This window comes from Choristoneura fumiferana, chromosome Z, assembly GCF_025370935.1.
Source record: "Choristoneura fumiferana chromosome Z, NRCan_CFum_1, whole genome shotgun sequence".
Classification (NCBI taxonomy): domain Eukaryota; kingdom Metazoa; phylum Arthropoda; class Insecta; order Lepidoptera; family Tortricidae; genus Choristoneura; species Choristoneura fumiferana.
In genome coordinates this window covers 14,504,000-14,529,241 of record NC_133472.1, presented here as the reverse complement: position 1 = coordinate 14,529,241, position 25,242 = coordinate 14,504,000, and the positions used below count along the sequence as shown (strand labels likewise).

General features: G+C 35.3%; 1 protein-coding gene across 1 annotated transcript in view; it reads left to right on the top strand.

Annotated features, from left to right (window-relative positions):
- Window positions 1-215: 215 nt before the first annotated feature.
- LOC141428611 (probable multidrug resistance-associated protein lethal(2)03659) overlaps window positions 216-25,242 on the top strand; it is a 53,632-nt gene continuing 28,605 nt past the window's right edge. Inside the window, exons 1-7 of the mRNA XM_074088617.1 lie at window positions 216-621; window positions 779-865; window positions 3,840-3,925; window positions 4,733-4,889; window positions 22,089-22,214; window positions 23,760-23,970; window positions 24,872-25,094. Of these exons, the coding sequence (XP_073944718.1) occupies window positions 789-865; window positions 3,840-3,925; window positions 4,733-4,889; window positions 22,089-22,214; window positions 23,760-23,970; window positions 24,872-25,094 (880 nt within the window). The 5' untranslated portion in view covers window positions 216-621; window positions 779-788. The remainder of the gene's footprint in view (window positions 622-778; window positions 866-3,839; window positions 3,926-4,732; window positions 4,890-22,088; window positions 22,215-23,759; window positions 23,971-24,871; window positions 25,095-25,242) is intronic.

Below are 25,242 nucleotides of genomic sequence, written 5' to 3'. Positions count from 1 at the left end.
ATTATATCAAAATTGTCAAATGTTTGTTTACGAGTTTTATGACGTCACAGAAAAGATAATCTAAATCTATAGATTAACATGGCCGTCAGCGTTTTCGGCAGATAACGAAAAGATAACTTTTAAATTAAAGTTTTTTTTTCTTTTGCCGCCAGAGGCGCTGACGTGTGCGTGAAAAGGTGACGTTGACGTTTTAAGTGTGCCCCCACTCATTATCATTCCGATCATCCATCACTTCCATTAGTTTTGTTTCTCTACCATACCAAAGGTGCTCGTCGTCACCTCTCTTCCATCCGGCACGTCAAAATTTTGTCGGCGATTTGTAGTAATAATTTTATTTTATTTTCTTTGTTTTATTCCGATTTTGGTTCCGTTTAAACTTTACCTTGAGAGATATTTCAAAAATTATGGAGCATTATTAAAAGGATCAATTTAGTTAATTTAATATTTTAGCTGATTTGTTTTAAGGGTGTCGTGTAGGTAGTTGTTAATTAAATGCTGTTCGTTTTTATTGCCGTGCTTGTAATTTTGAGGCATTATAATAATCAAATATGCGATTTGGTCTAGTCTTCTGAGGTTATACAGCTCGTAGTTCTTGCATCGAGTGTCCACCACCGAAAATCGGTAAGTATTATAATTTGCATGCTAACTGAAACAATGTTGTTTTAGGTAATATGCATGTCACGTTTTTTGTCCCACAGTTTCTGAAACAGTTACATAATGTATTCATTTATTTTATTTGTGTGTTGTTAAATTTTGCAATATTCAGTTTTTTTTCCAGATAACCAATCATGGAATCGTTAAAGAAAAAAGGCCGGCCTCCACATCCAAGGGCTAGTGCGAATCCCTTGTCTGCAATGACATTTGGGTGAGACTATTTTAATAACACAAACCTATTTGCTTTCATGGTTAACTTTAAGAAGAGTACCCACTTTCTATGACTACTGTAATCATAATACGCAAGTTAATATTTGTGCTTGCCCCTATGCGAAGTATCTGCCTTTTTCTGTTGTGTGATAGATAACCTCTTAAATCCTAGTGTACCTACTGTAAAAACTATAGTGTACATTAAAACACATGAAGTTAACAGAAAACAGAATAATAAGATGTACAAAGGCGAACTTATCCCAGCGGGTTAAAGGGATTTCTTCCAGTTAACCTTTGAACACAATAGAACATACAATTTGACATATCAAATGTAAGAAAAAAGGTAACGCTCACCATGTGGAGTATAAAAATTTCAAGCAAATAAGGACTAAATTTATTGAAATAGTTTCGAAAGTCATAAAACATAGTTCTCAGATTAGTCTGAAGCACTGTGTCTATTATAAAAAGTCAGGGTTTAAGAGTTTAAACGCTATGTATGAAGGTTTACTTAGTTTTGTTAGTACTTTAATTGATTTTATTGTCAGTTAACATTTTAGCATACATTACAATGGATCTTTATCAAATGGTCAAAAGTTGTAATATTTTTTCAATTTTTTGCATGCAAATGTTTCGTCAAATGATTGAATTGTTTGGTCGAAATTGTTTTTCATAATATATTGTTTGGTTGAAAAATTGTTTAGTACAACATTTGTGTGGAATAACATTATTTTGTGGAATGTATTTTAGGTATAATGTCATTCTGAATATTGTTACCACTAATTATGTGTGGAAAACAAATATTCATATAAAGTCTACGAATCTGAGGTGCAGAGCTCCTATTCCGCCTAGTTGCGGCGCTTCGCGCCTTGACACAATACTAACCTAAACTAACCTATAGATTAGTTGAGCAATCATGTTAGCTGGGTATTTTATATTGCGAGACCACTTGTGGGGGGGCTCTGCCCCCCATTCCCAATTATAGTTACACCCACCAATGTTATGGATTGCCTTTTTAGGGTTCCAGAGACAAAATGGCAAAAACGGAACCCTTATAGTTTCGCCATGTCTGTCTGTTTGTCCGTCCGCGGCTTTGCTCAGGGACTATCAATGCTAGAAAGCTGTAATTTTGCACGAATATGTATGTAAACTATGCCGACAAAATGGTACAATATTATTTTCAAAAAATATTTTTTTTAGTTTACCTCCCATAGACGTAAAGTGGGGGTGTTTTTGTTTTTCTCATCCAACCTTGTAGTGTGGGGTATCGTTGGATAGGTATTTTAAAATCATTGGGGGTTACTGAAACGATTTTTCGATTCAGTGATTTTTTTTGCAAAATATTCAATTTAAGTGCAAATTTTCATTAAAATCTAGACTATAACGGCTAAGTTTGCTTGAGAATTATTAGTAGTTTGAGTAAATAGCAGCCTAAGGTATAAAATATACCTAAACTTGGAAGATTCCGTATAAAATACGAAATCCTTAGAAAATATTACTTATTTTTTTCGTAATGGCTACGGAACCCTATTTTGGGCGTGTCCAACAAGCTCTTGGCCGGTTTTTTAGTAATTCATAGACTATATAATTTTAGACCAAAAGTTCTTTAGGATACAAAATATGTATGCAAAATAATCTTTATGCAAAAAAAGAAGTATGGCATTCTACATTATATTACACCAAACATTTTCAACCAAAAAGTTTTAAGACAACATTTTAGACCTTGCAAAGGGCACCCGATTATTACAATATCAAAAGTAAATAATAAACCTAAATGAACCTTTCATATGCATGGATAGGCAGACACAGATCATGGAAAATTAAGGCTACCTTTATCTATTTTTATTTTTACCTGTAAAATTTATAAGAAAATTTATTAATATTAGTTAAATGAGCAAACATGATTAAAATGCAGGTTTTTTACTGCTTGCTTACAACATCTTAACCTGTCCTCTCCCAGAGGCACAAATTTGTGCCCAAAATCCTTCGATCCTGTTATCCTGGGTGATGACAGGTTAATGCATGTACATACCTGACGTGGTAAGTTGTACTGCTTGTAATTGTATGCTTTTATTGGTTATTGCTAGATTACAAGTTAATATATATTAGGCTTGTACAGCTGCAGCATTGGACTGGCCATATAGTCAAGATCCCAGACTATCCGGGCTCCCCATGAGCCTTGCTTCCTGGGCTGACCGCAAACCAGGCCATAGGTAAAATAGGGTCTCAGGCCCTGAGCTTGTGAGGAGCCACCCACCCTTTAGACACATTCCAACCCTGAAAATTTGTATACTTTATTTCCTTTTCCTAAATTTACCTACCAGTCAAAAAGTAACATAGATTCAAAGGTGAAAAGTTATTAAAGGGTTTGCCATATTCCTGAATAGTCAACCTTGTTAACTCTTTAATGAAGATTGAGTTATGGACAACTAGCTTTAGCCCGCGTGGAATTCGGTTATCGCGCGCGGTTACCTCGGGAACTGTGCATTTTTCCGGGATAAAAAGTAGCCTATGTCACTCTCTGGCCCATAAACTATCTCTATGGCTATAAACTATCTCTGCCAAAAATCATGTCAATCCGTCGCTCCGTTTCAACTTGAAATACGGACAAACATACAAACACACACACCTAGGCTAGCAACCTGTCACTATTGCATCTTTTTTGTCAAACTTTAAACCTGAAATTGCTAAATGTGGCTCCGAAGCGGTAACGTTTCGTATGCTCTGCCTACCCCATTTGGGAATATAGGTGTGATGTTTGTGTGTTGTGTGTGTGTGTTGACAGACGATTCTGTACCTACTTATTGATCTGTGTTCCGTGATTTCCGTGTGCTGTGTTAATAGAAATGAATTCATCTTAAATAGCATAAGCGATAAAGCTATACATCTCTTGTCAAAATTTGCTCAACTACCTACCTATCTGCAAAAATATATTTTTCTAATGATATAATAAGCATTAATTCTGCAATTTTTTTTAGATGGACTTTGCCAATCTTTTGGGGTGGTTTGAAACATGAAATGGAAGAGGAAAACCTTTATGAACCTCTGAAAGAACATGCATCTGGTAAGAAGCTATAATTTGGTTGGACTGTAGCAAAGGGGGCACAGACAGATTTTTTTTTACCAAAATGAAGTCATAATGCCACATATTTTAAATGATGTTATCGAATAGAATACGTTAAAATAAGCGTATTTTTTGAACAACTTTTCTCTAATCATAAATGGCCGAGATATAGGGACCCAAAGTTGGACGAGCGAAGCGAGGATTGGTTAGTATGAATTATGATCACAACACACGAGTCGGGCGAGCGAAGCGAGCGTGCCGCGGCAGCGGCCGGCGAAGTGCCAGACCGAATTAAGCCGTTAAACTTAGCTATTGTTTGATCGAAATATAAGTTGAATGCTCGTTTTCTTTCTTCTACATCTCCTATCTCATCTGTAGTTGGTCACAGAGAAAAGTACCCCTATTAAAAGATGCTCATTTTAACGTACGTATATTTATAACAATCATTTAAAATAGGGCTTATACTAACATAAAAAAGTCCTGGCTCCATAGTAATTTTTGCTTGAAAATTTTCAGTGAAAGAAAAAAATTTTTTTCGCTTTTTTTTGATAATAGGGTTATTTCTTTTTTGACTCCTATGTTTTTGTATTGTTTTGTAAATTGTACTTATGGTGCCCCCTTTGGTATAGTCTGACCCATACTTTTGCTCAAATCTTAATTTCAAATTATTTTTGTTTCAATCCTAGTATTGAAACATATCTAAACAACGTTTAAATAATAAGATTTAAAAAGTGCAGCCCTTTAATATGGTGTACGTAATATTTACGCATTTACAACACAATATGCAATAACAATAACCTTGTTCAGGCCCCCTTGGAGACAAATTTGCCCGTCTTTGGGAAGAGGAAGTGGCGCGAGCTGGAGACAAACGTACGCCGAGTCTTCTTAGAGTAATTCTAAGAGCCTACGCCCTGAGGTGCATGCTATATGGATTTGTCCTCCTATTTATGGAATGCGGTATTCGGTAAGTAAATAAATAATTATCTTCGTTTCCTCTGAAATTGTAATCAATTGATATAAATATCTGGACTATGTTTCATACTGTCAAATTGGCCATTATTTTTTATTCTCAAATGATGACCAGCACTGATTACTCATATTTTTTTGTATGACTTCTACTCGTACCATCAGTCAAATAATATTTGGTGTACCACCCTAAAGTTAATAATCGTTTGCATGTCATAAAACTATAATGCCAATACATAGATGTGTCTGTCAACTTGAACTTTCAATTTTATATAGCAATGTATTAATTTTTATAGGAACTTGTTTAAAATTGATACACCACTTACTTGGCTGATGGTACAGTCACCAGCATTAATGTCTGCCACAGCGGAGCGTGCAAAAATATCTGACACGTCCTTCCGGCCCTAGAAATAGAGTCGTATCAGATATTTATGCACGCTTGTTGTGTCAGATATTGGTGCTGGTGACTGTACATATCCGTAATTTTACAGTTAACGTTATCGTGTTACCACTTGCTATTTATTTATTTTCTTGAGAGTAAACAGCGGCAAATCTTTCCAACAAACGCAGTCCTCATTCTTATCTTTCATCAATATTTCGCTAGAGCGCGACGATTTTATAGATAGAGATTTTTATTATAGTCTTATGGATTAGCTTTAATAAATTTGTCCTTTAAGATTTAAAAAGTGGCTTTCTAATTTTTATATTAAAAAAGTAAGGCTTTTATTTGAGAGCCTCAGGAATTAGAATAGAAAATTAAATAAAGCAATTTTTACACAAGTGTCGCAATATGTATCGAGACAGATGTAATTAACTTCTATTAAAAAAAAAAATATATAAGAGGAAAAAACGTGTCATTGAACTAAGAGGTAAATTGTGCTTACTAGATCCTTGTACTTTTTTAGGCTCAGTTTTGGCACGCAACAAAGTACAACAGAACAAGAAATGTCTAGGGGGTAGAGGTCAAATCTCAGAAATCAAATTGAACTCACTTCCAGGGGTCGGATTGGCATAACATTTGGTATAGATATGTTTGGATGACAACATACAAGTAATAGTGTAAATTTTTCATTTATCAGAAAGATATTTTCTGGTTTTCTCTCATGTTTCAAAAATTTTGCAGATTTATGACAACCATTTTTCGATTTGAGTGTCCGTTTTTGAAATGTTATCAATGACAAAAATGTGAAAATGATTATTTTAGCACACGTGAAAAAATTCACGGCGGTAATAACCTAACCAACAAAAAGTTGGAAAACCCCCGACATTGTCACTTCAAAGTTCAATATCTTAAAAACGGCTGAACCGATTTTGATGAAACATATCTAAGAACCATCGCTAGAAAATCTGATTTCAAATTAAAAAAAAACCGCATTCAAATCGGTCCACCCGTTTAAGAGCTACGGTGCCACAGACAGACAGACACGTACACACACACACACACACACACACACACACACACACACACACACACACACACACACACACACACACACACACACACACACACACACACACACACACACACACACACACACACACACACACACACACACACACACACACACACACAAACTCACACACAAACACACACACACACCACACACACAGAGAGAGAGAGAGACGCACATAGCGGTCAAACTTATAACATCCCTCTTTTTGCGTTGGGGTTTAAAAAAGAAGAAAGCTATCAAGCAGGCTTTAAAAGTTACGGACTTATGACCATTGCTTTAATAGCGTGGGCTTCGGTGCAATAATTTAAATAGATAATGAAAATCTATTAACGATTTAAGAATCACACGTAAAGTACCTACCCCAATCTTAGTTTAAAAGTATTTTCGTAGTTTCTAAACAATTTATGAAGAAATAATCGCATTCTGGGACTCTATAGGCATTAATAGGTAATATACACACACACGGTTATACGGTTCACATTTTGACGACCAGATGGCCTAGTGGTTAGCGAACCTGACTACGAAGCTTGAGGTCCCGGGTTCGATTCCCGTGTCGGGGCAGATATTTGTATGATAAATACGAATGTTTGTTCTCGGGTCTTGGGTGTTTAATATGTATTTAAGTATGTATCTATCTATATAATTATATTTATCCGTTGCTTAGTACCCATAACACAAGCTTTGCTAAGCTTATTTTGGGCCTAGGTTAATTGGTGTGAATTGTCCCGTGATATTTATTTATTATTTATTTATTTATAGAGGCTAGAACTTACACGCGCGTTTTTTTTAATCGCGTCTAGAATACCTACGTTTATAAAAAGTTTCATTTAATTTTGGAGTACATAAGTATATAATAAAAATAATAAACGTTTATTTCCTTAATAAGGTCGCCTTCTTTAATATATCTAAAGTATTTCGATGATTAAAATTAATGTAATGCAATGCATAAAATGTAAAGAAATAACTGAAAATGTGCTTTTGATACATTTAACAAGTCTTGTGATCAGTTCAATAATTATTATTATTATTATTATTTTTTAAGTAGCCTGTATAGTGTCCCACTGCTGGGCAAAAGCCTCCCCTCTTGACCTCCACAACTCTCGTTCTGACGCAATGTCAGGCCAGGTATTTTAGTTTAAAATAAAAAAATAGGTGACTAAACCGGAAAATATTTTTTAAAATACAGATCTAATGTACAATAAAACTCGCTGTAGCCCGCGACTCCGTCCGCGCAGAATTCTATTATCACTCACTATCCCGCAATAATCAATACGAGTAAATTACAACTTTCCGGAATAAAACTATCTATGTCCTTCCACGGAACACTAACTATCTCTATACCAGATTTCATATAATTTGGTGCAGCGGTTTAGACGTGAAGAGGTAACAAACTTACAAACAGACCATACTTTCGCATTTTTAATATTAGTGGGATTCTAACTCAAATAAGTAATTTTCTTTATAAAGTTTAGCGTAAGCTGACACTATTTTGTATTAAACTAGAAGTTGGACGCAACTTGTCGATAATCAGGCACTCTCTGGCCTACTCGATCCTTTGGCTTGTCGGAGGTATGTGGCGTCTCTTTGCATATTATACCGTATTTATCATGGGGAGTGTTCTGACGAACTCTTCGAATTGGCATTGATCACTTTTTTTTACTACTCTTTTTGTATCTTATTTTCTTAAAATATAGATAATTTCAAGATACTTATTTGAATATCTTGGCATAAAATGGCATAGTTCAATTTTTTTTTAAATATCAGATACGACGTCTCGTAAATTACACATGGCGGCTGAAACAAAGTGAACGGTGAAACTAGCTAGTTGTCAATGACAATAGATGCTAAATGTCTGTGTCACATTCAATCGGATGTTGTTTTGAGAAAGAGCAGAGATAAGTAGATAGCTTTGTCTGAAAAGAATCATATTATGTAATAACTACCTCTCTGCGAATTGTATACAAATTATGATACAATTTTATTTTTACTCATGTATATTTGGAACAGTTAAACTACGGCGTCTTTCTTTAAACATCCATTTCAACGAACTGAAAGATCTTTCTACGTTGGTAGTTGTAATAGGCGCGAGTAGGGACTTAATCTCTTCAGGTTTATATCATAATGACATCTCTTTATATATTTTAATGTTTTTTTTTTCAATTAATTACTCATTAGGCAGAAAACTGCTAGAGTACATTCTGTTTTTTATGTCAATACCTACTCTTTGGCTAATGTGACAACTGAATGACACCATGTCTGCTTGCGATCTGCGGGGGTACTACGAAATTCGAAGTTCGTGTTGTTCCGTCCCTCACGCTCTCGTATTAAATAATATAAACGTCAGCGGGGCGGCAAGATACGAAGTTCGAATTTTGCACTTCGTAATACAGGCCCTGCGTGACAGATACCATAGATAAACTTAGATACAGGTAAAGTCATTCAAGATGACGCGTGCCTTGGTTCTTATTACAATATCATTAATGGCTACTTTTGAAAAAAATCACGCGTCTTCGTGGATGGCATCACTAGGTCCCTTAATAAAAAAAAAAAGGCGAAAATACAAAGGCCAAACTAGGTCAAACATATTTTTGCCAAGATATATTCGTAGCCCTTAAGTATTTTTGGATCAGAATAGGACAAAATTGTTCAATAACCCTATCCCTCGGGATGGTTTTCGAATTAGGGTACATTGGTAAAATATGAACAATGCCAATTGCTGTCTGCGGCTAAATTCCACTACCGCACTTCGAGGAACCGTCTGTCTTTCCATCCTCACCATCTTGATGATTGGCAGTCTAGTACCGTGCGTTTTAAGCGAAACTTCTTTCCTCGCACGACGAAGATCTGGAATCAGCTTACTGCGGCAACATTCCCGGAGCGTTACAACTTAGGGATTTTTAAAAAACGAGCCTACCAATTCCTAAAGGGGTCGGCAACGCACCTGTGATTCCCCTCGTGTTGCGGGTGTCCATGGGCGACGGTGATCGCTCTCCTTCAGATGACCCGTCTGCTCGTTTTCCCCCTCATACAAAAAAAAACCGCCAGTATATCGAGTTCATCTTTCAAACTGGAAATCTTTCATTTATCCCAGCCTATATACGTCCCACTGCTGGGCACAGGCCTCTCAGAACAAGAGGGCTTGAGCCATAGTTCCCACGCGGGCCCTGGAAACATTTCAACTGGAAATATTTCATTAAAACTATGGGTAGTTTCGAATATTCGTGTACGAATAGTAAGACGTACATTATGTGTTGTTATTTTTTATTGTGTTATTTTTGATTTCCGTTAACTTTAAGGGGACAATAATTAAGTTAATTTCTCTAAGACAGTAGTGGCCTAACCTTTACTGTTTAAAAGATAATCAAGAGGTAAAATAATTAATTATTAGCAGTAAAACAGCGTAAAGGTAATTTATGACTATTATGAGGTTCTTTCGAAGTCTATAAATAATCCATGATAATAATATCTATAATTAATGCATGAAAAAATATTTTTATTCTCGAAAAATATTTTTTTTGTTCAATGAGTACCTATCGCGTATGAATTCGCAGCTAGAGGCGCTGGTGTAGCGTGAGGTCTCCGAAATGTCAAATCTCATAGTTTTTGGGTGAGCTACGCGGGTTTATTTATAATTAGAATATTTTTGTGAATATTTTGCGATATCTGAAATTAATTATGGCAAATATGCGTTCCGGAGCAATTAATGTCTGTGTTTTGAGACAGTTTTGTCTTTCGGAAACCTTTGTCCTCCCTTTTTTCCGAACAAAACGGGGACTATGCAACACTGTGGCATGCTCGATATTTTTATGGTACGGTTTTAAGGTGTATTAAATATGATTTTAATCTAAACTTAGTTTTTACACCCGTTTAAACACTTTGAAAGCCATACTTAAAAACCTCACGCAACAGTGCGCCATCTAGTGAGACAAAAAACGATAGCCCTCAAATAAATAATAAATCCAGTAAGTACACAAAATGGATTATATTTGTACATTAAACAGCTGACTAATTTATGGCTCGCAAAACATGAGTACAATGTAGCACGAGGTAGGTATTTATTTATTTACTATTATATTTATTTATTTAACATAAAGGTTTTAATTTTTTAGGCGTTCGCTTCATGTCTCGTGTCTTGTTTAATCTTTACACTGTTAATTAGTACTTATAGAAATTACCATAAAATCGAATATCGAATATTCGAATAATTCGAATATTCGAAGTGCAAGCCCTACCCACGATACAAGCTCAGCCTAGTGTGGCTGTCGCCGTTGTTCAAAGTTGTGTCTCTCCTTTTGGCAATAAAGCGTGTTTAAAGTGAGGTAAACTTTTCTTTTAAATTTTTTTTATATTTCCAAATTTCTAGAATTGTATCTGAAACAATCTCTCGCTATTTACCTCCGAATGAGTTTATTTTAAAACTTCATAATATTGTGTAAGTCAGTCACCGGCTTATAGATCTAGTGAATAATGTTTTTTCATCGTATCAAGATAAATACCAAACTTTTCCGACAAAACACGATAGCAAAACATTATTCATTACTTCTGTACAAAAATAGTGATAATAAAAAATCACAAATGGTTTTCGATCACTGTTTCTTATGCATATCTACAAATCTGCAACTCGAGTGCTGAAAACTAATTCAGCTTTCCCTGGATGCCGCTGACGCCGATGGGCGTCTGTTCTGCAGAAGCGTCGGCATCGCGGTATAGTACGTAATCTGGCGCTCGGCAATGAATGGGTTAAACTCATTACAAGTATTTATGTACTAGCGTTTACCCGCGGCTTCGCACGCATAAATCATTAGATACAGCAGTTGAATTGAAATTCCGGGATTTTATTAAATTCTCGTGGGAATTCCCTAAAATTACATCGTGGTTTTCATTGACGTTATATTATAACAACCATGCCAAATTTCATGACTCTAATCCCAGCAGTTGTTATTTCGAGATTTTATCCCTATCCCGTGGGAATATCGGGAAAAAAAAAATTGCCTATGTGTTATTCCAGATGTCCAGCTATATAAACGTACCAAATTTCCTGACTCTAATCCCACTGGTTATTAGTTCGAGATTTTATCCCTATCCCATGGGAATATCGGGATAAAAATTACCCTATATGTTATTTCAGACGTCCAGCAACCTACATACCAAATTTCATGACTCTAAGCCCAGCGGTTGTTATTTCAAGATTTTATCCCTATCCCGTGGGAAATGTCGGGATAAAAAGTAGGTATCCTATGTTTTAATCCAAGTTATAAACTAACTTGTTGGACGTTTTGTGGATAAATAAATAAATAAGTATTAGTAGGATTGGTACTAGAAAAAATTACATTAAAGCTTTATATTTCGCAGCCGAACCGGATAATCGGAAAATATTTTCGCTAACCTGCTGGCAATACCCATCCAATAACTAAGGATGGAAATAAGGATGATATGCAGAAAAGTATTGTTTTAATAAGGATCCCCTTTAAAAGATATCTCCAATCGAACACCCGAACATTAAATTTTGTAATAAGTACCTAACTTTATATCCGATAAGATAAGTAAATTCTAGGATCTCAGTTTATTGCTCATATGAATACGATTGATGATTCCACTGCTTGTCAATAAGTTTTATCAATGATGATGAATGAGACCGCAATAGCTGATCTACGAGTCTCTAGTATTAACTCTTGTAAGATCAATACTATTAAATAAATCTTAATAATACTATATACATAACCATATATAGTAGTTTAAAAAGAAATCCGTTAATCAGGAATTCTGACTGTAAATAAAACATGCGAAAAAATTGGTCAAGTGCGAGTCGGACTCGTACATGAAGGGTTCCGTAAACAGTTCAGTAAAAGTTTTTCTTGAAATTCTTCTAATATAAGTTTTTTTGTGCTAACTGTACTTTATGCCCCTGGTTACCAAAGTACTCGTCAAGACTCGTTAGTCCAAACTCGATGCGGTCGTGTCGTTTATCACAGAGTTCCTATGGTCACCCGCTAGCTTTATCATCAGATCCGACTCCGTGTTATAATAATATTGCATTTTCATCGGATTTATACATGCGTGTAAAATTTCAGCTCAATCGGTTGAAGATATCCACTTCAAATTTGAGTTGAAAGATTCCACCCGAGAAAACATAGTTACATTACATTGCAAATAAATATAATGCTTGTAGTAAGTTTTTGTTAAAATTTTCATTTTTAATACAAGCTTTTTTTGCCGAATGTACTTTTTGTTGACTGTACTTGCATTGTCGTCTAAACTATATATCTGTACCAAATTTCAAGTCTGTACTATTAACTATTGAGGAGTTCCCTCCTGCAGGGACGATCCTGGCAGGACTACCAAGATGTCACTGCCAGATTATTGTATTGTCACCAAATTTACACAAGTATGCCAAATTTCAAGCCGATCGAACAACTGGAAGTGGGTCAAATTTAGCTTTCAAGATTTGACCCAAACAAACAATAAATAAATAAATAAACAAACAGGGCAAGCTAAAGAAAAGCTTCTAAAAATATTGCCGAAATGTAATTGCAAGTATGTCGAATAATAAACAATTTGAATTCTCATCCTCTTTGGTTCTGGCTGTTTGCTTCTGAAACCATTTTAACCATTGCCAGCGAACGCCGCGCACGGCTCAAAAAAAATTGCTGTCTGTCAGCGCGGTTCATTCGCGGGAAATTCGGCGGACTTCGTATGTTGTGTAATTAAATAATAAGAAGCTCGACTAGTGTAAAACTGTATTATAAACCTTGTAAATAGTGTTAAATACTTAGTATGATTTTTTTAGTGTAAAAAACAATAGGTAAACATAGTGATTAATACGGTGTGGATTTGGCGAGCGCTTTATCAAAGTTGGCTTCATTGAGGTTTGTGGCTCATAAATTTCTGTATTAATTTTGCACAAAAACGAATAAACCAGACAATCTGCAGACAGTCACTATATTATATTATCGAAGCTTTTATAAAACATCATTAAAATCGCAAACTTAAAGGTAAATATTCAAACGATAAAGGTACCCGTTGCTAGGCGACTCGATCGCCTTAGCAGCGGCTAATAACGGCTAGCAACCAAAAACGCTGAAAAAATCACGTTTCTTGTATGACGACCCCCTTTAATTTGTAACTTTATTTTATTTTTAGTATTTGTTGTTATAGCGGCCACAGTGTTACATCATCTGTGAAAATTTCAAGTGTCTAACATTTACGGCTTCAGAGATAGAGCCCTGTTACAGACGGACGGACAGACAGACAGACAGACAGACAGCGGAGTCTCAGTAATAGGGTCCTGTTGGCACCCTTTGAGTACGGAACCCTAAAAAAGCCGTCAAGCTCCAAATCAAAGAGATGAAACGATCACTGACAAGTTGGTACTCTTCTCGGTGATTGTCAAAAACAAAAAAATCCAAGAGATGATCTTATGATAATATGACGTGTTAACTTATTTCGCACTCATCCCGTAATTAAACCTTATACCGTTTCAAAGAAAGCTCAGTTTTCTAATGTGTCCCATATACTGATTATTTTGGCTGCTACGCTACCAGTGGTGATGTGGAACTAAAGTCAGTTTGGACCTACGTAAAGATTATGAACAGTGCTCTATTACTGTATTCGACGGATACCCAGAAGATCTTAAAAATAAAGTTACGAAATCTGCAGAGCGCTTAAGAGGCGAAAACAACAAACGCCGAACAACTGCACAGAAATATTATTTACTGGCAAAATCGTTTTTTCAGAAACGAATATGGTGTTTTATTTTGAAATGTACCTACATACTTTCTTGTTACATAGCTACTGACATGCGACTACCTTTTGTTACAATTTCAACCTTACGCGCTGACTTTATTTAGCCCGCGAACTACGGGTACATCTCGTCTGCGTTTAGTTATATCCTTAAAAGTATATGAACGTTTGAAAATATGTTGAATGATTGATTAATCTGTTTTAATATATACTCAGCGGCATAAAATTTGGCCCACCCTTCATACAAAATTACCGATTCTGTATACGTTTGAGGGCCAGATTTTTTGGCGCTCAGTATTATAATCATTAATTAAGCAAAAAAAAAATATGTTTCAAAATGAAAAGACTTTTGGATAACTGAAAAAAGCTACGTATTTGAACATGAAAAAGTTTATTAAAAAATAAAAATCAGCAGAGCAGTTTTTCACTAAAAGTTATAGTGCAAAATGTTAAAAGTTCAATTTGCGGTGTCTGAAATAAAAAAAAAATTGGATACTTTTACATACATATTCTAAGTAGTACATAGGTACCTTACCTACGTATACAGAAAGAATTTCAGTCCGTGGAATTTTTCAGTGAACTATAGTTAACGATTTTCATGTTTAGGTAAAAATATCTAACTTCTCGTAATAAAAGTTGTTGGATAATTGTAATCGTGTCAAGTTTCATAGGCGGAAGAATTATTGGGAAGTCTTCATACAACGAATCTCCTAGTAGACTGGACTAAGGACCCAAATGGACTGACTGTACATGTTCATTAGTAGATAATAAAACATCTCTGAGTGCGATTTAACTATTTATAATTAAAACTAGCGATATTTATTAATATGCACTATGCACAAATTGTAAAAGTTATCACATGGATTCGGAACACAGACTAAATAGGTACACACACGTTGTTTAGTTGTTTGTGAAAATCTGTAAGTTCATTACCACAAGATAATTTAGTGACTAACCGCCGAAAGCATTGCATTGCGTTCGTAATATAAATTAAAGAAGCGAATAACAAATATGTTGATATTTTGCACCAATGTGAACGACCACTGGATTGATAACAAAGGTGAAAATGTTGCGAAATTATTGACCTGACGTAGGTTTGCTCAAAATATGTAGCTATTGTATAATTTAAGGTAATGCTGCGATTATGTTCGTCGTTTCCACATTGACCTTGCGTTTACCGTGAAGTCATAGCGCTAGCGGACACTATAACTACATTTCAATCTTTTGTCGTTCTCATTACTTGCGCGGGCCGTAGAGAGGCTACACGAAACGAAACGGTCATAACTTTACCTGCTTAACAATCGTATCGCAGGTTACTATTTTTTATATTATATATAAGTGAGCTACGCGTACAAAAACAGTTCCATTCAGACCCGTTCAGTTTCATCTCTTCTTTGCAATAACATTTTAATAGAATATCTTCTTTGAATAGGATTAAGAGCCACTTGCAGCAAAAAAAGTCACTAAAACTGTTTAGTTTAGAGAATTCCATTATGTTCTGACACTACTAAATCGCACTTTAATTAAAAACGAATCACATAAGTTTATTATTTTTCTCAAAAATGGTATAAAATGTTGCCATTACATCATCAAAATCGTCGCAGAAAGTAACGCATCCTGGAGACTAGGCTAGTGTCCAGGAAGTAACCTAGTACACTTGATATGTAATGGAATTTCATACTTACTTACTGGACAGTAACAGGTTCCTTTAAAAATTGCGAAAAAAGCGCGCAGCGGCAGTGTTGGTTGAGTGTAGTTAACTAGTACATATTTTGAAATGGGTCCATGTCATCATCATCATCACCATCATCATAATCATTTTCATCGCCAGCAATGACCATCATCATCATCAGTAACAATCATCATCATCTTCATTATCATGATCAAAATTATCATTTTCATCATTTACATCTTAATCATCATCATCATTTAAATCAAAATCTACATCATCGTCATCATCATCATCATCAGCATCAGCATCATTCATTATCATCAACTACATCATCTATATCATCATCTACATGATTTACATCATCTACATCATCATCATCATCATCATTATAATCATCTACATTAATTTTATCATCATCATCATTTACATCATCATTATAATCATCTACATCATTTACATCTACGTCATCATCTAAATCATTATCTACATCATCGTCATCATCATCATCAGCATTATTATCAACATCTACGTCAGTAGTATCATCATCATATAAATCTTTATCTACATCATCGTCGTCATCATCTTTATCATCTTCTACATCATCAACATCATCATGAACATAATTTACATCATCACTATCAAAGTCAAAATATCTTTATTCCATTGAGGCTATAACAAGCACTTGTGAATGTCAAAAAAATCTACCACCGGTTCGGAAAAACCTCTGTTGAGAAGAATCCGGCAAGAAACTCAACGAGGTATATTTTTTTAAACACATTTACAATATTATTAAATGATATCTATTCATCACAATTATTTCACTATCATCATCAACATCATTTTCATCTACATCATCGTCATCATCATTACCAGCCCATTTCATTTATACCATCATTTACATCATCTACATGTTCATGATCATCATCATCATCTAGTCCTTGTAGGTATGAAGATGGTAAATTTTGACGTAATTACAAATTTATACGGCACTCTCGGTGCACAAGTCCGACTCGCACTTGGCCGATTTTTTTAGTTGAGTTCTACCGCGACAACTTATTATTGTTTAATATTCCATATCTTATCAAAATAAAAACAAAAAAACCCTCACAAAGTCACCCATGTCGATCTCTTCTATCTCTATGACCAAGACACTTGTGTAAAGTTATGTACCTCGCGTGTTCAAAAGTTTTGAGACGAAATAAAAGTTACATAAAAAATTCAAAAATTAAGTTATATATATAAAATTTTCAGCTAATGATAAGTTGACACTAACCAACAATTACATGCAATTTCTACTCGAAATGACCGCCTCGATTCTTTATACAAGCTCTTAGACGTTCGCGCCAGTCTTCAATCGCAGCACGAATCTTCTCCAGTGGGCTTTGCTTCGCTTCTCTGATGAGGGCCCGCTTTAGAGAATCCAAGTTTGGATGGGACTTTTGGCAGGCCCTGAGTTCCAATTCAGTCCACAAAGAGTAGTCCAGTGGGTTGAGATCAGGACTGGAGGGTGGCCATTCTTCCACCGCGATGAAGTCTGGCAAATTTTCTCTTAACCAAGCTTGAGTCGTTTTAGCCTTGTGGGCCGGTGCTGAGTCTTGCTGGAAAATCCATTCTTTGCCATGAAATAAAGTACTAGACAGGGGTTTCACCAGTTTCTAAAATGTCACTTTGATAATTTTTTGCTTTCACCTTCACGCCTTGTTGGCAAAAATGGAGTGGAGTGACACCTTCGTACGAAACCCCCCACCATACCATCACACTCGCCGGATGATGGGTACGCCAGACATTTCGTGCTGAAGCTGGAACATCTTTGCTGCTTTTGGCATAAACTTTATTGTTTTGTCGGTGGAACTTTTCTTCGACCGTGAAAATTTTTTCATCGGTGAAGAGTATCTTTTTGGCATCCTGTCTCTTAAGCCACCCGCGTCGTAATTTACGAGTAATTTTAGGAAGATCTTTTCTAACCAAGCTTGAGTCGTTTTAGCCTTGTGGGCCGGTGCTGAGTCTTGCTGGAAAATCCATTCTTTGCCATGAAATAAAGTACTAGACAGGGGTTTCACCAGTTTCTAAAATGTCACTTTGATAATTTTTTGCTTTCACCTTCACGCCTTGTTGGCAAATGGAGTGGAGTGACACCTTCGTACGAAACCCCCACCATACCATCACACTCGCCGATGATGGGTACGCCAGACATTTCGTGCTGAAGCTGGAACATCTTTGCTGCTTTTGGCATAAACTTTATTGTTTTGTCGGTGGAACTTTTCTTCGACCGTGAAAATTTTTTCATCGGTGAAGAGTATCTTTTTGGCATCCTGTCTCTTAAGCAGCACTGGACAACGTTCGCGTCGTAATTTACGGAGGCGATCATTTAGGAAGTGAACTTTTCTACGACTGTAAGCCTTCACCTTGAGATCGTATTTCAATATTCTGTTGACTGAAATACGCGAAATGTTAGTCTGCAGAGCGAGTCTCTTCTGAGTGCGACACGGATTTCGACGAAGACGCTCTCTAATTTTTTTGATATTCGCAGTCGTTCTTACAGACCTCGGACGGCCACTCCTTTGGCGATGTCACGGAAAATCTCCATTGGTTTTTTTCCAGCCATATGAAGCGAAATAACAGTCGCACGTAATTCTTTTGTTCCCTCCATCACGAGAAAAATAGTTGAAATGAATTTTAAAATGCACAAATAGAACAGGAACATTCCAAATTCAAAACTAGAAAAAGAAATAAAACAGCTGCCAGTATTAATTTGTTTTATTTTTAATCGCGAAGTTTGTCTCAAAACTTATGAACACACGAGGTAGGTACTTACAAAGGAAGAGCGATACCTACTCAATTAGCTAAACATCCTTGGCCACAAAAGCGTCTATGCTATTCTGCAACTTATGTAAGTACCTAATTAGTAAAAACAATATTTTCATCCTTATGATTTCTGTCCTGTTGATTGGTAATGCTAAAAATATTGCTAACTGCTGTGGTTTTTACTAGTCACTTTGCTCACATGGACCTTTCAATGAATCATCAATAATCTGTGTCAGCGGAGACTTTGCTCCTTTGCCAATCAACCGGCCTTCCTGTCGAGCTCGTAATGCAACACTGTCGCGATCATTCTGCGCCTAATTACCGGTAGGTACTCAAAGCCACTAAGTCAGTTTTAAACGAAATAATGTCTACCGTGTTACCATAAAAAGATAGACAATTACAATTCATAGAAAACTGTTAGTTTTCTTTACGACATGTTTGTGTTTTTGGTGGCATGCATGACAAGTGGCGTCGTATCTCTAGGAGTTTTTAATCTAATTCGTTCAAGATCAATCTTTGTTGACTAGACCTTGACACTCCGTATTAAATTTAGACCATGTTTTAATTTTTTTGTTGTTGTTTTCTGCTTTATTAATTGTTTACCACTAACACTAGTTTTTCTAAGTTTGCACAAACTATACTAACAGTAATATGGATCCTTGGTCTGAAACAAATTTATTATTATTATTATTTTATTAATCACAGAGTGTTATGTGACTGAATGAATTATAGGAATGCTTTTATGACCTCTTGAATATGTCCACCGTGCGTCAATATTGGAGAATAAAATGTATGATGAAATGACAAGCGCTTGCAAACTTGCGTTATTTTATTTAGAAATTTGATTAAAATCGTGAATTTCGGATAAGTTTTTACCTCCGTGCACGTGAGCAATGAATCTAATCAAACCTTACTATTTCATTTTGGAAAGTTTTTATAACTAACAGTAGGTAAGTCTAAGATCAACATGGTTACTTGTTTGTAAAGTTACAAAATGCGTTAAATTACTGTCCTTCCGATTTAAATGTAGAATAAAAATATCGGCATGTAGTGCGACAAAATGGCATACCTACCTAGTGAATTTGTTGAAAAACTTCCTCCAAAAGTCCAAAGAGCATTGTCTTTAAGAGTTTCGGTTTACTTCTAACAAAGCAGATACAAGAAACATTACGATGCTATTTCGTCCTTGATAATTTCAACATTAAATGTACCAATTAAATATCATATATCCATCAGTGAATTGTCATAAGTGTCATAACATTATCGTGCGCGATAAGATGATCTCAAGTCATATACTAGTTATCACTAGTTTAAATGATATCTCAGTTATTATAGTACGAGTATAAGTTTCAGGTGTCTTATCAGTCAAGAAGCAACGACCTTCAATCGTTTTATTGCACAACTATCTCTTTTAGTGGGCATTGGTTTAAGGTGTATCTACACTATATTATACAAATTTATGTTCTTATTTTATTTTGTTATAATAGTGTCGGCACCTGTTTTTTTTTCGGTATACCAGTCCAGAAAACGTTGCTTGAAAATTTGTCGTAAGAAAAGCTATAAAAATAAATATAAATTATAAATATCGCAGGACAAATACTTAAATTTACAATCGTTATAGTACTTAGGTACATTGTTTATTATAGTATACTAGTATACTTGGTTTAAATATAGACGGCGGTAGTGAAAAATCTTTTCTTTTCCTTGGAAGAGAAATCTTATTGATATCACTGCGACAGATCATTCATTACAAACCTTTGGACAAATATTATATTTTTACACGTGAATAATAAATACTGTGATTTATTCTGTAAGGTTAATATAATTTTAATTATAAATATTACTAGATGGCAGGCCGTATTGTTACAAATTATAAGGATATTGAATATAAAGTTTGTATTTATTTTCGGTACGATAGCATTAAGAATTTTGTATAACGGTTGTTCAATTAATTTCCTTTACAAATCACGTGATCAAGTCACGTGACCGATCAAGAGGGGATAGCGAGACGAGGTCCACGTAGCGAAGAGAGGAGGACACTCGGAGAACGGCAATCACAGGAGTAACGTCTAACCACTTGATAGAATAAGTACGTGCGCATTTTTGTGAGAAATTGTTAAAAGTTAAATAAAAGAGTGATCAGTGATCCTACGTTTGATTTCTTATCTGACTCTAAAAATTCCATATAAAATATTACTTAACAATGCATTTGTATCATTTTGTACGTTTTGACTTTGTCACCAAATTGTTAGCCTATGTACACCTCGCATCATGAATAAAGCTGCGTGCTCTGATTCTGATTAATAATTTTATTTTGATTAAATGTTTTCTGTCCGCTGTTCGCTCAAAATGTAAAACTTCTGTTTTCATTCAGTGAAGTTCGCAGGCAGAGTTGCATTTGCACCATCGCTGGGCTCGGTACAGAACTCCCTGACAAATTGACAATCATGGACACCAAGGATGTGATTTTATTGTTCTATCATTCTGTTTTGTCTGCTGTCATCACTTCTGTCTTGTGTCGCGTACTGTAAACAATATACTCGTTTTATTTACCCTGCCACTCTCGTTTCCTTGAATTGGTTATGGGCCCTGAGTCACTAAAAATAAAACGAGTATATTGTTTACAGTAAGCGACACATGACAGAAGTGACGACAGCAGACAGAAAGGAAAGATAGAACAATATTTAAATCAAAATACAAAATGCACACATATCAAAAACTAGCCAGGGTGTTTATATTAAAATATAAACATGAAGGTTTAACAGATTTGCTTTTGGCTAGAGCAGCATTTCTGATGATTGAAAAATCGAAAAACAAAAGATTCCTTTTTTTAAACGGGTAAAGTAGAAATGCCAATCTATTAACCGAGGTAGAAGTAATTCGGCTAACAATGGCCTTACAACAAGTTTGAAAAAATGACAGGTCAGCCTCCTAATAAAATAGTTCAGTAGAAAAAATGCGTGTAACCTCTGAAACGTCTAATTATGGTAGTTGTCAAAATTCTGGTTCTCTGCCTTTTCCCAACTCACGATTCGCAAATGTTTCATTTGCCAAACTGTTTCATTTCCCAACTCAGGATTTTCTCTGAAACTATATTTTTTTCGGAACTTTCATAAAACAAACCTAACCGAACCTACTGTGTTCTATAAAAGCATAAGAATATACACTGAGATTTTTTTTTGGTTTCGGAGAGTTGAGAGTTGGGAAATTAAACTGTTACTCTGTGTGTAAGAGTACCTAAAAATGATTCCCACATTAATTCTCAACCATGTTCAATGACTATTATTAAGTATTGAAAATTGTTTTAACAAAAATAAAACTTTTCTTACGTAGTTACCTATGGGGTTTTTCTTTAAATTTATATTGAACCAAACGGGAAATAATACCCTCCTAAATAAAATAAAAAGAATACATAAACAACGGAGTGGGGTAACAAACATAAAGGAAGTTACAACCTAATAGGACACCTCCCCCTTATCGAAGGTCTGCAAAAAATAATATCTATTCCTGTCTGATTTTATCCCAGGATCCACCAGCCTGTCATGCTGGGTTCACTCATCAGCGCTTTCGAAAATAGGAGACACTTTGTACTGTATGACTGGCTAGCCACTTTACAGTCTGAAATTATACGACTCAATGCTACGCGTGAGAAGTGAGCATACATGAAGAGTATTGTGTATCGAATACAGGAAAAAATAACTATAGATCTCGTAAGAAAAAAGTAGTTCGTAGCAACGGTAGAATACTTGTTTAGAACAATAAATTAACTCTTTAAATAGTGTAATTAGACCGTGTCGTATCTTAACGTATATAATTAGTAATTACTAAGCCGAATACTAATATGTAAGGATCTACACTGAACGTGTTCATTAAAGTATGGTTTTAGTTCTTGAACAATAGTATGTAAATTGATCCGTAATGTAATGACGCTAATGACTCGATTTATTAAAGTGGTAGTTGAATCGAGTTCACAAGTATTTGTATAGCTAGTCTTGTCGTCGAAAGTGGCACTCTTAGTAGCGAACGTTGTGACAGTGATTCTCAGATCATATCCTATTTAAGAAACATTAGGTAAGCTGTGACGCTGGTCACATAGTGCTTACCTATTTTATTACTAGTGGGATATTACTATGGGTTTTGAATATATCGTCACAGGATTGCATAGCATAATCTAGCCGCAGCGCAAGTATGTACTTTCATAATAATTTTTAATTAATTTACTTTTTAACAATTGCACTCATATGTTTGGAAAGTAAATGAAGTGCCATAAAAATGATAGGGATGTAATGGGCACTTGGTTACAAAAACTTGTAACCAAGTTGAGGTTTTTTTTTTGATAGATTTTGAATATTTTATGACCTTTTAATTAAGTATATTTGAATAAATAAAGCAAATGGGTGGAAAATCTTAATTTAAGCCTTTTAGTTTAATAGTCCAGTGGAAAAATGTGGCTTGGACCTATAGTCTAATATACAAATCGGAAAGGGCTTTCACTATCTGTTTAATCGATGAAAAGTTTTTTAGAAGTATTAAATGATCATGCGTCAAAATAGTCTAAAAACCAAGATTTGAGAGCTACCTGTTAAAATAGATCTTTGATACTTCATTTCATTATGCATGGATACCAAGTCGAGTTCCATTGCAAATCTGAGATATATTGGTATTTTAGTATATGTAGTTAGTTTCTAAAACAGGTTTCTTTTAAAATATAATAATAATTGCCAGCTCGCGAAGCGAACGAGTTTGAAGTGTTTATCGAGGGCTAAATTAGAACACTAAAATAGAAATATCAATCTCTGCAATGGAATTCAACTTTGTGCTCATAAAACGAAATGAAGTAGTTTTAAAGATCCATTTAATGACCTAACTCTCACTCAGCTCTGTTGGTTTTATACCAGATTTCTTACAAAAAAGCACATGATCCTTTAGCATGTCTAAAAAATAGCGCGAATGGGTTGACTAAAAAACACCTGGCGAAAATAAGATTACCTAATTAAAATTAATCATTTATTAGTAACTTTCAGCCCAATATCGTGTTCACAATGAAGTAGCGCCTTTTTTTGATGTAAAATTTATTCATTAAACGAATGTTTTTCATTCTAGTGTTTTGTATGGTATTTCGTGTCTGTCACAGTCAGAGATTTCTTCTGAATGCACGCATATTTGCTAAGTTTTCAACGAATACTTATGTTTTCAGTCTTGCGCAACCAGTGTTCCTTGGGAAGTTGGTGGACTTTTACACAACTAGCAACAAGGTATCCGTGTCACTGGAAGAGGCGTACTGGTACGCCGGAGCTGTGGTGCTGTGCTCGGCTCTCAACGTGTTAGTGGTACATTCGTACATGATGGCGATATTGCATATGGGCATGAAGTTTCGAGTTGCCTGTTGCTCTCTCATATATCGAAAGGTTAGTTTAAATTAAGGATACTTAAGTACTTTCAATGGCGCATAATTAATATTTGTGTCAAACTCGTGTATTTTTATAATATCTAGGCAATTCTATAGTTATAGAAGTGTCTTGAAAATTCTTCCGGAATGTTTTGGCAGGTTATTGGGTTACTTTGACTGCACACCCCTGTAAAGGGTTTTCATGGGCATTTTCGGTTAAAAAAGTAATCAAGCCTTTGACGCGCAATGCTTTAAATATCGAATATGCCTACTACAACATTTGTCAACCTCACTAAAAAAACGACAATCATTTACAGGGGCGTTCAATCAAATTAACCCCCATTGTCTATTGAAATACGGTAACTCGTTTTATCAATACTGAATTCATGTTTTAGTCATTAAGTTAACATTATAAGAAACTATGTCCTATATACACAACCTACTCATTTAAACTTTGAATATGAAACGTGAAACTACCGAGAGACTTATATACTAATTTTTTGAGTATTTTACCCAATAAAAACAAACATCTTAAGGAAATCTGTTTATTTAGTTCTTATTTAGGTACATACCTACTCTTGCTGAACAGTTCATGTATGTAGAGTTCAAAGTCAAACTCAACGCCAAAAATAATTCTATAACAAGCAAGGTAACTCAACTCTGGAAAGGCAAAGCAAAGCAACTCTGGAATAATTTGAAGACGCCTTTTATAACTTTCAATTTTTGCACGCAACATTGCCTTTTCTTTTTAATGTATAGGCGTTTTCTAAATACTTAAACGATACTTTCACATTTCAACTTAACTTTTAGAAGGATTGATATTTAAATAGAAGAAAAATCGAATAGCGGACAAATGGCAGTTGATTATTCGCCTAGACGTTAATTCTGCGGTGGTATTTTAACGATTTGTATTCTTCCAGTCTTTGAGGCTATCGAAGACGGCCCTCGGGGAGACAACGGTCGGGCAGGTAGTGAATCTGCTGTCCAACGATGTTAACCGGTTCGATGTGGCAGTGATATTCCTGCACTACCTGTGGATAGGGCCGCTGGCTACGGTCATCATCACGTACCTTATGTGGCAGGAAATCAGCTGGGCCGCAATCGTCGGCGTCGGATTCATGCTCGCCTTCATACCGTTACAAGGTACTTCATATCTTACTGGTTTTGATAAGTGTCCGTTTTAATTATAAAAGTAAACATGTACATACAAGTACATATGTACATAATAATATGTACTTAAAGGGAATGAACAGGTTTCGCTTGCCATGTATCAGAGCTTGGAAATGGTGAG